This window comes from Capricornis sumatraensis, chromosome 4 (assembly GCF_032405125.1).
Source record: "Capricornis sumatraensis isolate serow.1 chromosome 4, serow.2, whole genome shotgun sequence".
NCBI classification, from domain to species: domain Eukaryota; kingdom Metazoa; phylum Chordata; class Mammalia; order Artiodactyla; family Bovidae; genus Capricornis; species Capricornis sumatraensis.
Genome location: NC_091072.1, coordinates 74,209,984 through 74,222,839, shown reverse-complemented (window position 1 = coordinate 74,222,839; position 12,856 = coordinate 74,209,984). Strand labels below are relative to the sequence as shown.

Sequence of the window (12,856 nt, the reverse complement as noted above, 5' to 3'; positions counted from 1 at the left end):
AAATCATAGTTCTCCAATATTGTGTATTTATTTATAAATGAGTATATATGGGACAATACATTAATATCTTGTATGTTAAATATTAGTCTTAATCTCTCTGTCATATTTGGGGTCTCCCAGTTCTTGAATAGCTTTCTATATTTGCAGAAATGCCTACATAATGAGTTAGGCCTCTCCAGTGAACGTACTAGTCAAAACTCAAATTCCAGGATTCCCTTATACCTAGATGGATGCAGGCATGTTACTAAGAGCTGCTAGTTAGACCACACCTACAGATGTCTTCTACTTGAAAATATATATAGTGTAGGGAAATGAGGTTTCTATTCTTAACTTCCATTTTGTAGTCAGGAGTGGCAGTAGAGGTGGTCAGCTTTAAGTAGAGTTAATAGTTGCAAGGTTGAGTTTCTGGTGGAGAAGTAACATTGATATTGGTAATAATAAAAGTTGTAATGGATTTGACTTTTGGCATTTACCACTTGATGGTGGCATGGATAGTGATTTCCTTATCAAGCCACTTCAGCAACATTATTTTCAGTGAGATTACCTTTGCATCTAATTTTTCAGCCTTTCCAGTGACAGGGACACTACCTTTTATTTACTTTGCTGTCTAATTTATCCAGGGTGGATTCTGAATACTAATAAGCATGCACTGTTCGGATTCTGCATAGGGGCAAATATAAAGATGACTTGCTTTCTAAAATTGCTACCTAAAGAAAAATAAAAATAAAATTCCTACCTAGAGGTGTATTTTGTTGTTTGTTTTTGTTTTTGTTTTGCCACACCATTCAACTGGTGAGACTAGGCATTGAACCTGTGCTCCTTGCAGGGGAAGCACAGAGTTCCAACTACTGGGCTACCAGGGAATTAGAGATTTTGTTTCTTTGTTTTGGCCCTGCTACAAGGCATGTGGGATCTTAGTTCCTGAGCCAGAGATTGAACCTATACTGCCTGCTGTGGAAGAAGTGTTCAGTCTTAACTGTCAGGAAGGTTTCATGGAATTGTTTTGAATATAGTTTTTGTTTACTTGTTTGCTTATCTGTTTATGGCTGTGCTGGACCTTTGTTGCTGCGCGGGCTTTTCTCTAGCTGCGGGGCGCTTGCTTCTCCTTGCGGTGCTCCTCTTGTTGCAGAGCACAGACTCTAGGGCGCTTGGACCTCAGGAGCTGCGGCACATGGGCTCGGTCGTTGTGCCTCTCGAAATCTAGAGCACAGGCTCAGTAGTTGTGGCACATAGGCTTAGTTGCTCTGTGACACGTGGGATCTTCCCAGATCAGGGATCGAACCAGTGTCTCCTGAGTTGGTAGGCGGATTCTTTACCACTGAGCCACAAGGGAAGCCCTCCATAGAGGTTTTTTAAAATTATCTGTGTACCTGGCCTGTTGGGGCTAGCTGGTGATACTGTAAGGAAATTGATTGTTCTTTTCCCTGAGCTAATTATGATATGAAACAGTTGTCAATTAACATCTCTAAGCCAAGATGTTGCTTTGGTTATTTATCTTTGGTGCTACTTCAAAGATCCTTTTGCTCCCTTGCTAGGTTTGACATTTTGTTATTGGTTTTGATGTTTATTGTGAAAGCCTTTGTCAGCCCTGAAATCATAAGCCAAGAAGCACTCCAATTCTGTTTTAAACAGGCATATGAGAAAAGGGAAGATTGTATCAACTCTGATTTTCTATCACATCAGAAGGGTAAATACAGTGTCTAAACATTAATTTCTTTTTTTGCACCTGTGTCTCTACTATTCCATTCAGATAGACAGTTGAAGGTCTACTCTCAGCCTGGTTTATTTTGATAGCTGAAATAGTAGAGGGTGACCCAGCTTCTACCTTTTTTGATTGAGTCCACTGCCTTGCCGTATAAAACAATAAACTATTACAGTGGTAACAAATTAGAAGTATGTACAAATAACGAGGGAAAGAGAAGTAGTGACCAAGACAAAGTTAGGTGTCCAAGGTTTGTAAAAACTGTAAGGAGTTTTGGTACATTTTTTAAAACAAAGAAGTTGAGATCAGTAACTGCATAATTACTAGGTGGCAGAGTAAAGTTAATTTTTGTCTGTTATACCATAGTTGACTTTTAATTGTCGGAATTTCTCTTCAGTTTAGCTGTAAAGTACCAATATTAGTACTTTCTTCTTCTCTCTGTTTTTTTTTTTTTTTTTAGATTTATTTTTGGCTGTTCTGAGACTTGGTTGCTGTACACAGGCTTTTTCTAGTTGCAGTGAGTGGGGCCTGTTATTTGCTGTGGTGCGAGCGCTTCTCATCGCAGTGGCTTTGGCAGTTGCAGCCTGCAGGCTCTAGAGCATGGGCTCAGTAGTTGTGGGGCATGGGTTTAGTTGCCCCTTGGCTTGTGGGACCTTCCTGGACTAGGGAATGAACTCAAGTCTCTTGCATTGGCAAATGGATTCTTTACCTCTAGCGCCACCTGGGAAGCCCTGAAACTTCAAACTTAATTATATCCGACCCTGTCTACCCTAGGCCTGCAGGCATGGTTGTGTTATGCTGACGTGCGTGCTTAGTTGTGTCTGACTCTGCAACCCCATGGACTGTAGCCCACCAGACTCGTCTATGGACTTCTCTGGGCAAGAATACTGGCGTGCATTGCTATTTCTAGTTTGTTTGGCTGTATTGGGTCTTACCTGCACCACACAGGATCTTTCACTGAAGCACACAGCACACTAAGGGAAAAAAACAAGCTTTATCAGAGAAAAAGAAAACTGGTCAGCTTTAGTCTTGGCTCTGGGTTGGTGGAAAGAGGGGTCTTATATTAACCACAAATTCTCTTTGATGCAAGGTGGGGCTGAAATTCCCACTACTTGTTGTTCTCTAAAAACCCATATTGAAAACTTTAAGTCATGGGAACTCCCCCTGTGGTCCAGTGGCTAAGACTCCATGATCCCAATACAGGGGCCTTGGGTTTGATCCCTGGTCAGATGACTAGCTTCCACTTGGCACAACTAAGACCCAGCACAGCCAGATAGATAGATTTTAAAGAAAAATTTAAGTGATACCAGATTGATAGTCTTACTGTGTAGTCATCCAACAGAAAGAAAACAAATCCTCTCCTGAAGAGCACATTTTAAACAACCTTTAAAATTCCCACAAATAAAGTTTCAAAGAAAACGAGTGTGTGGAACAAAATCATAAAACACAGAAGTCTTAATGAACATGGTTTAGCATTAAAAAATACAGATCTCAGCAGAAACTCAAACCCTTTGATTTTGGATATTACACATACTGGAATTATCAGATACAGGCTATATAATTAGAATGTTTAAAAGAAGGAAGCTACTGGAAATTCCCTGGTGGTCCAGTGATTAGGACTCTGAGCTTTCACTGCAGCAGGCCCGGTTCAATCTGGTTGTGGTGGGATGACCAGAAGAAGAAGGGAGGTACTGAAAGGATTGGAGGAGAAGATGGCCACCCACTCCATCATTCTTGTCCGGAAAATTCCATGGACAGAGGAGATAGCTACAGTCCATGGGATTGCAAAGAATTGGACACAACTGAACACCTGAGTGCACACACACACTGAAAGGATGATCAAAAAACAAAACATTGATCGGATAGATTTGAGGAAAGAACCAAAAGGAACTTCTGAAATGAAAATGTAGAAAGAACTTAGAGAATGACTGTACAAGTTGGATGCATCTTAGAAACGACTGAAGAGAGAATTGATGAACTGGAAGCAAGGTCTCAAATTGCTCAGAATATAATCTCTCAGGAAGACAAAGATGTGGAAACTAAGAAAGAAAAATTGATACAAAGAGAGGTGGGATACAGGGTCAGAAGGTATAGAATATTTTCTTGGCATTCCAGGGAAGTAATAGAGAAATTGGTGGAGAGCAAATTTGAAGAGGTAAGTGACTGAACGTTTTACAGAACTGATGAAAGATGCATCAGATTTCAAAGAGTTCAGTGAACTCCAAGTAGAGTAATAAAGAATTACACACTTAGGCTTACGATTGCAAAGCACCATTGACAAGGGTTAAGCACCAGAGTTGAAAGAGAGATTAGGAATGACATCTAGACTAGTGACTGAATTCTGTCACTAATCCAAATAGAAGGCAGTGGGGCAGTGGCTAAGACTCCATGCTCCCAATACAGGGGCCCTGGGTTCGATCCCTAGTCTTTAATGTGCTGAAGAGGAATTATGTGCCTAGAGAGATTTCTGTATACAGCAAAAGTAGAACATAGAAATAAAGATATTTTTTGAGAAACCACAACTGGAGAGTTTACTAAAAAAAAAAAAGTTCTGAATGATGTTCTTGGGGAAGAAGGAAAACGATCCAGAAGAAACGTCTGAAATGCAAAAAAAGAATGATGGTCAAAGATAATTGGTCAAAATTTATAGAAATTTAAATAAACATTGAGTATATGTTACATATATGCAGGCACAAAGGGCACAAAATTATCTTTGATGATAATGTACTAGCAGAGGATTCCCCATTGACATTTATGCTCTGATTTGAAAAATGCTTAATGGATGTAATAAATCTTTTTCAGTTTCATATTTTTTATGACTTAGACTTAAGGCAGCATATTTTTTTAAATTATTTTTTAATTGAAGAATAATTGCTTTACAGAATTTTGTTGTTTGCTGTCAGATATCAACAAGGCAACATTTTAGTGAATGCTTTGATTTTTTTTTTTAAATTTTAATTTTTTATTTGCTCCAGGTCTTAGTTGAGGCACTTGGGATCTTTGATACTCATTGCAGCATGTGGGGTCTTTAGTTGTGGCATGTAGAGTCTAGCTCCCCAACCAGGGATTGAACTCAGGCCCCTGCACTAGGAGCACAGAGCCTTAACCACCAGAGAAGTCCCATGAATAATTTATTAATGAAATGCTTTATGGAGGAAAAATACCCCTGATCTAGGTTTTGTAGCAGAGTGTGTTTTCTCCTAGTCCATGTCCACATGTTTATGTGATTTTTTACAACTGTAATAATCTGTGACTTGTAATCATTGTAGGTTAATACAGACTCCATACTTAATCTCTGTGTATCTTTAGTTGGATATATTATTTCTCATATAATAGGATAACATGTAAGAGGGAAATATCAGTACTTACAGATTGTCTTAAGAAGTCAGTGAGTTCATAGATGTGTTCAGTATAGCACCTGGCCCAGAGAATTGCTTAACATGTTTGCTTTTGTTACTGTGGTGGAGATGTTTTTTCTATGCCATTGTGTGAAATCACTTTCCATTTTGATATTTTTCACAATTTATCAATACAATATTTGATGTGTCATGGTTTAATAGATAGCAAGTTTTTGTGATGTATTAATGCCCCCCTTTAGATTTAATAAATGTGGTAGTGTATCTTTACAGCTTTGTTGAGGTGTTTCTTTTTTATTTATTGTTTGTTTGTTTTATTTATTTTTGACTGTTCTTGAGTTTTCATTGCTGCGCAGACTTTAGTTGTGTAAGAGGGAGCTAGTCTCTAGCTGCAGTGCCCTGGCTTTGCATTGCAGTGCTTGTCTTGTTGCAGAGCACTGGCTTCAGGGCTTGTGGGCTCAGTAGTTGCAGCTCCCGTGCTCGAGAGCACAGGCTCAGTAGTCGTGGCCCTTGGGCTTAGTTGCTCCTCAGCATGGGATCTTCCCAGATCAGGAGTCAAACCTGTGTCTTCTGCCTTGGCAGGCAGATTCTTTACCACTGAACCACCAGGGAAGCTTTGTGGGGTTTTTTTTTGACTTCACCACATGGCTTGGGGGATGTCAGTTCCCTGACCAGGGATTGAACCTCGGCCCTGGCACTGAACGAAATGTGCCAAGTTCTAACCACTAGACTGCCAGGGGATTCCCTCTTTATAACTTTGAGTGGTTGTGTAACTCACTTTATTTAGTGAGTGTGTTTTAATTTCCTGTTTTGCTCCTTTGTTTGACTTTGAATTATTTACGTTTCTTGGCTCTTATAAATTATAATAGGATGTGGGAAGCTAAGTTGCACCATTTTATAGTCTTCAGTAAAATAATGAGTCCGGAAATTTTATGCCAAGGTAGGAATTATTTTTAAGTGCTTTGCTAATCTAATAAGCATAAAATGGTCCTTTATTTTCCTATTTGTGTGCGTTTGTGAGGTTTTTTTAGAATTTTATTTTCCTAGTCTTTATTTTCATTTTGTTGTTGTTGTTGCAGTTTTGTAGTATTCTGTAGTCAACCATTCTCCTTGTGATTTGTATTTGCTTCTTTAAAGCTAATTTTCTATGACATAATAATTGACGTTTATGTAAATAGTTAACTTTGAACATACCTCACAGTTATTTTGATTAATGCATTAGTGTTTGCGCAGTATTCTTTTGAGGGTGAGACAGCCAAATTACTTTTATTCAAAATCAACATGCTTTGTAAAAAAGAATATGGAGTATTTATACATATCAGTTGCTTTTCATTGTTAATATTCAGCTCTTAAGGAACTCTTCTTTGTCTTTAGGCAGCCCTCTTTGTTCGGCTGCATTGGGTCTCAGCTGCGCCACGCGAGGTCTTCCGCGGCAGCGCTCACCCTCTAGCTGCGGCTTGTGGGCTCTCAGGTTGTGGCCCGAGGCTTAGTTGCCCCATGGCATGTGGGATCCCAGTTCCCCCATCAGGGATCGAACCCCTGTTCCCTACATTGCATGGTGGATTCTTAACCATTGGACCACCAAGGAAGTCTAAGGAATTCTTACCTCAATGCATGGTTGAGAAAATTGAGTTAGGAACTTTCCCCACAATCACACAGTTATTAATGTTAGTGCTGGTTTTGAATATGTGATTCTAGAGCCTCAACTCTTGCATGTAGTCATCTGTAGTTGTTACCTATTTTGCTTTACTAAAGCTGCAGCTGTTCTGTTAAGGGTATTTCTAGTGGATACATGGCTTCTCTACTGTATACTTTTCATGTACAGGTTTTATTCATGAAATGAATTTTTTACTCTTTTATTGTATTTATCAAGATTTAAGAGTTTTATTTTTCTGAGAACCATAGTCTTTATTATTTGCCATTTTGGAGGGTAGGGACATAATTGGTATTTTCAGAATTGAGTGAAAGGAGGGGAGGGTAAGTATGTATTAATAAGTAAATTTTCTTCTGTCAGAATGCTTAACACGAAATTAAATGTTCCCATGGCAGGAAGGCTAGGCTGTCACAAACTCTTCATGGTTCTTTTCTGCCATCAGTCAGAAATTAAGCTATACTTAAAATTCCCAAATCACATTCAATCCCTTCTGCTCCAAAGGCTAAGTGGTGAGAGGCTACTGCCCTGGTGAATGCAGAAAGGGGGTGTATTGTCTGTAGAGAATTTTTAAATAATAATAAAATTGACTAAAAGCCAGATGTTTATATACAGTTCTAAACAGTGTCAGTGGTAAAATAATGTCCGCTAACACCAACATTTCAAGGCCCAGCCCTGTTCCCAAGATAACAAATGAACCTTGACATGGAAAAAGGCATTGTGTCTGGGCATTCTCCTTTTTTCCAGATTGAATTTCAGTTGATATGTGAAAGGAATCCAAAAATACATGCAAGCTGTGGAGTATAATTAAACCATGTTTCATTGGTTCATACATTCAAGTTATGTTAGCCATGTTAGTTGCAAAGTATGGAAACTCACTCAAAGTGAAAAATCAGTTTATTAGATTCAAGGGTATGGGGGAATTTCATGGTACATAATTACAGGAAGTATAGTTAGGCCTGTCAGAAGCTGAGTCTCCTCAGCAACTCTCTCTGAGGCTCTTCAATTCTTCTATCCAGAGTTCTGCTTTGGTTGGTTATATTTTGGTGTTGGTAATACTTAAAGGCTATTTTCACACCTCTACCTAAACCACATGAGTCAAGGTCAGTTGTAAGAACTCTAAGTAGACAGAATTTATGACAGTGTCCTGTAAATGGCTCAGTGTGTGCCAATTATTTTTTTATGAAAATCAAATCCCCAGTATCTGCAGGTCATAAAGCTTCCTTGCTGTACCTTCTGGTACTTGCCATCCAGGAGAGGGGCCTACAGTTGAGAAGACAAAAGTAACTTTCTGGAAAAGGAGTGAATTCTATGGAGGATCATTAGTGTACTTGAGAAGGATCAGTCCTGTTGTTTAGTTGAATGCGATGAGAGAAATATATTTGTGCATCCTGCTTCCTCTCCTTCCACCTCTTGAATACTCTTCTCTCTCACCCCTCGCCGCATGATCCATTTCTGCTTTGTGTGTGTGTGTGTGAGAGAGAGAGATTAGGTGATGTATGCAAATGATCACTTTAGATGGTAACATGTTAAATAATTGTTTTAGACATTAAGAATATACTTAAGGGACAGATGGAATAGTGCATTCTGATGTAAGGCAGAATGCTGGTTTTGACTTGGAAAAAAGTTTCCACTTATAGAATCATTCACACTTGAAGGTCTCTGTCACAAGTTAGATGGCAATAAAAATTTACTCTGAAAAATTGCTCTTGATAACGCAAATGGCCAAGATAATGTGCATAGTTTTAACTATAATATTTGCAAGTAGGTTGGGGTAAAGCAGTATATCTGTATTAATAGTATTTTATGGAGATGTTTTTATTGTACAGGTAGCTAAATTTTATATATAAACATTTCAAGTTCATCTGCTTAAAAGGTTTATAGTTCAAGTTGAGCCAAAAACTTTAAAATATTGTTTATTTAATCTAAATTTGTAATTTTAATGCACTAACTTTTAAAATTTACAAATGAATCCTATGATTATTTAGCAGGTGACATCTAAAGGAACTGGTTTAAATCCTAATGCCAAAGTATGGCAAGAAATACCTCCGGGAAATACTGATGCTACGCCAGTAGCTCATGGAACTGAAAGCTCTTGGCATGAAACAGCAGCTACATCAGGATCTCTTCCTGAGGGTAAGTCCTAAATATTTCATCAGAATGCATCACAGTTTGGCTAAACATTTGACCAACCAGTTTATAGAACTTCGGGGTACCTCCTTTGATTATTTAATAAGATATATTTATAAATGTTTAACATGTAGTTTGTATACCATTCTCATTTATATCCAGTATGAATAGATTGTCACTAATTTCAGAGAGCAGCTGTATCTTTGGGTTCAGTTTTTAACCCATGTATAATATCGTATTTTTAAATTAGTTTTGATCTACCATCATTGACAGGGCTGTTTACTCACTATCTGATTTTGGGCAGATGATTTAACCTTTCCATGCCTGTTGCCTTCATCTGTAAAACATTGGCAATAATAGTTTGGCATTGGATTTTCTGAGAATTAAGTAAATAATGTATGTGAAGCTGTCATATACATAGATAGTACTGTGTAAGTTTGGGCTGTTTTTTAAAAATTATTTATTTATTTGGCTGCATGTGGGCTCTAGAGTGTGCAGGTTTCAGTAGTTAAGGCAAGTGGGATGTGGGATCCCGTGTGGGATCTTTTTGGACCAGGGATCGAACCCATGTCCCCTGCATTGGCAGGCAGGTTCTTAACCACTGGACCACCAGGGAAGTCCTTACGCTATTTTTAATCCCTTTTTTTTTTTAAACTTTATTTGGCTGCACTGGGTCTTAGTTGCCACATATGGGATCTTTAGTTTCAGCATGTGGGATTTAGTTCACTGACCAGGGATTGAACCTGGGCCCCCTGCATTGGGAGTACAGAGTATTAACCACTGGACCACCAGGGAAGCCCCAGTTGTTAATCATTTTAGCTTATTTGTAATGGTCAAGCTTAGGTCCTGTCGAAGACAGTTCTTACTTAAAGCCATATGGATGTTTTCCCATTTGATAGAATTCTTTGAAATCTTGTTATAGAAGACAAGTGCCCGGAGTACCTAAAGATAGGATTTTAAAGAATTACTATTTACTTTCAGTATGTTTTTTTTTGATACAGGTAATAGAGAACTTGCAGATGATATGTGTAAGGAATATGAAGTAATGTATTCATCTTGTGAAACCACAAGAAATATTACAGGCATTGAAGAATCAACTGATGGAATGATTTTGGGGCCAGAAGATCTGAATTATCAAATATATGATGTTTCTGGTAAATGTTGATTTTATTGGTAAAATGAGAATGCAGTGTGCTAGTCTTTTCCCCCTTCCAGTCTCTTTGTCATTGTTCTAGTAAATAGTAGCATTGATCAGTCTATTTTATTATTTCAAAAGAAGTTTATATTAATGGGATATTAGGCAATTTTTACAAATGGTCAAACATGAATATTATAATTTAAAATATATTTATTTTAAAGATCTTATTGAAAGAAAGTGTGAAGTTAACGATGAAAGGAAAAAAACAGTCAACATAGTTAAAAGAGACCTAAATTACAATCTTTCAGAGAGTCCAAGTTTCATGGTCTATTAGTGGGACTTGAAAGAACTTGTCAGTGCAAGCTCTGTCAATTTTCCCATCACTTTTGTCAAGGAGAAATGCATTTTAAATGGGATTAATTTTTGAGATTATATATGTGTGTTGTTTGTGTATGTGTATGGGATTAATTTTGAGAAAAGGGTTGTGTTAAATCATAGTTCTGTTGTAGTTCAACTTGTGAGATAATCGTTTTTTTCCCACTCCACATTCATTTGTTGGCATAGGTTAGTAGTTGCTTGGATTTAAAATGGATGAAATTTAAAGGAAACTAGAAATAGACCATAGACCCTGATTACCTAACTTTGTTTTTCTAATTTCCAAACAGTCTCTTTGGAAAATAAGTGAAATAGGGAGTAGGCATTTCTATCACTGCTTAGTTGCTGACTTGGTTTAGTTGAGTTTAGCTGAGTTTAGTTTAGTTGCTGACTTAGTTTAGTTCAGTTGTTCAGTCATGTCTGACTCTTTGCGACCTCATGGACTGTAGCACTCCAGGCTTCTCTGTCTATCACTAACTCCTGGAGCCTGCTCAAACTCATGTCCTTAGAGTCAGTATGCCATCCAACCATCTGATCCTCTGTTGTCCCCTTCTCCTCCTGCCTTCAATCTTTCCCAGCATCAGGGTCTTTTCAAATGAGTCAGTTCTTTGCATCAGGTGGACAAAGTATTAGAACTTCAACTTCAGCATCAGTCCTTCCAATGAATATTCAGGACTGATTTCCTTTACTGATTTGCTAACATTAGTCAGCAAATTTGGAAAACTCATCAGTGGTCACAGGACTGGAAAAGGTCAGTTTTCATTCCAATCCCAAAGAAAGGAAATGCTGAAGAATGAATGCTCCAACTATCCTGCAATTGCACTCATCTCAGACTCTAGCAAAGTAATGCTCAAAAATTCTCCAAGCCAGGCTTCAGCAGTACATGAACCGTGAAATTCCAGATGTTCAAGCTGGATTTAGAAAAGGCAGAGGAACGAGAGATCAAATTGCCAACATCTGTTGGATCATCAAAAAAGCAAGAGAGTTCCAGAAAAACATCTACTTCTGCTTTACTGACTATGCCAAAACACTGTATGGATCACAACAAACTGGAAAATTCTTTAGGAGATGAGAATACCAGACCACCTGACCTGCCTCCTGAGAAATCTGTATGCAGGTCAAGAAGCAACAGTTAGAACTGGACATGGAGCAACAGACTGGTTCCACATAGGGAAAGGAGTATGTTAAGGCTGTATATTTTCACCCTGCTTATTTAACTTATTTATTAATAAGCAGAGTACATAATGAGAAATGCTGGATTGGGTAAAGCACAAGCTGGAATCAAGATTGCCAGGAGAAATATCAATAACCTCAGATATGCAGATGACACCATCCTTATGGCAGAAAGCGAAGAGGAACTAAAAAGCCTCTTGATGAAAGTGAAAGAGGAGAGTGAAAAAGTTGGCTTAAAGCTCAACATCCAGAAAACTAAGATCATGGCATCTGGTTCCATCACTTCATGGCAAATAGATGGGGAAACTGGAAATAGTGTTAGACTTTATTTTTCTGGGCTCCAAAATCACTGCAGATGGTGACTGCAGCCATGAAATTAAAAGACATTTGCTCCTTGGAAGAAAAGTTATGACCAACCTAGACAGCATATTAAAAAGTAGAGACGTTACTTTGCCAACAAAGGTCCATCTAGTCAAAGCCATGATTTTTCCAGTAGTCACAGCATATTAAAAAGTAGAGACATTACTTTGCCAGCAAAGGTCCGTCTAGTCAAAGCCTTGGTTTTTCCAGTAGTCATGTATGTATGTGAGAGTTGGAACTATAAACAAAGCTGAGCACAGAAGAATTGATGCTTTTGAACTGTGATGTTGGAGAAAACTCTTGAGAGTCCCTTGGACAGCAAGGTGATCCAACAAGTTCATCCTAAAGGAAATCAGTCCTGAATATTCATTGGAAGGACTGATGCTGAGCTGAAACTCCAATACTTTGGCCACCTGATGTGAAGAACTGACTCATTTGAAAAGACCCTGATGCTGGGAAAGGTTGAGAGCAGGAGGAGAATGGGACGACAGAGGATCAGATGGTTGGATGGCATCACCGACTCAGTGAACATGAGGTTAAGGAGGCTCCAGGAGTTGGTGATGGACAGGGAAGGCTGGTGTGCTGCAGTCCATGGAGTCGCAAAGGGTTGGACATGACTGAACAACTGAACGGAACTGAACATTAGTCAAGGTCTGTAAACCTTTGTCCTCAGTTTGTTATAAATACCTGGATTAGATTTCTCAGGTCAGCCCGCTTGAAAGTTGATTCCTCAAGTAAAATGGGATGGTATTTCTATATAATAATGAAAGATTGATTAGGTTTTACTCCCTCATGTTGTAAAATACTTAACCACTGGCTACATTTTGAACATAGAGTTGGTTTAAATGAAGTGGCAACCAGTTGAATTTTTAAAGGTTTGCTATAATGATATTGAAAGCGTAAGCATTTTGGTGGATGAATTTTGTGTTAGAAGAGTTGCATATACTACATGGAAATAGAATGCTTTTTAT

General features: G+C 38.4%; 1 protein-coding gene and 1 non-coding gene across 2 annotated transcripts in view; one reads left to right on the top strand and one right to left on the bottom strand.

Annotated features, from left to right (window-relative positions):
* LARP4 (La ribonucleoprotein 4) overlaps positions 1-12,856 on the top strand; it is a 69,952-nt gene that overhangs the window by 13,285 nt on the left and 43,811 nt on the right. Inside the window, exons 2-3 of the mRNA XM_068971610.1 lie at positions 8,698-8,845; positions 9,841-9,993. Of these exons, the coding sequence (XP_068827711.1) occupies positions 8,698-8,845; positions 9,841-9,993 (301 nt within the window). The remainder of the gene's footprint in view (positions 1-8,697; positions 8,846-9,840; positions 9,994-12,856) is intronic.
* On the bottom strand, positions 9,562-9,634 carry TRNAG-CCC (transfer RNA glycine (anticodon CCC)). Its single transcript has one exon. It is a non-coding gene; the product is annotated as a tRNA-Gly (tRNA).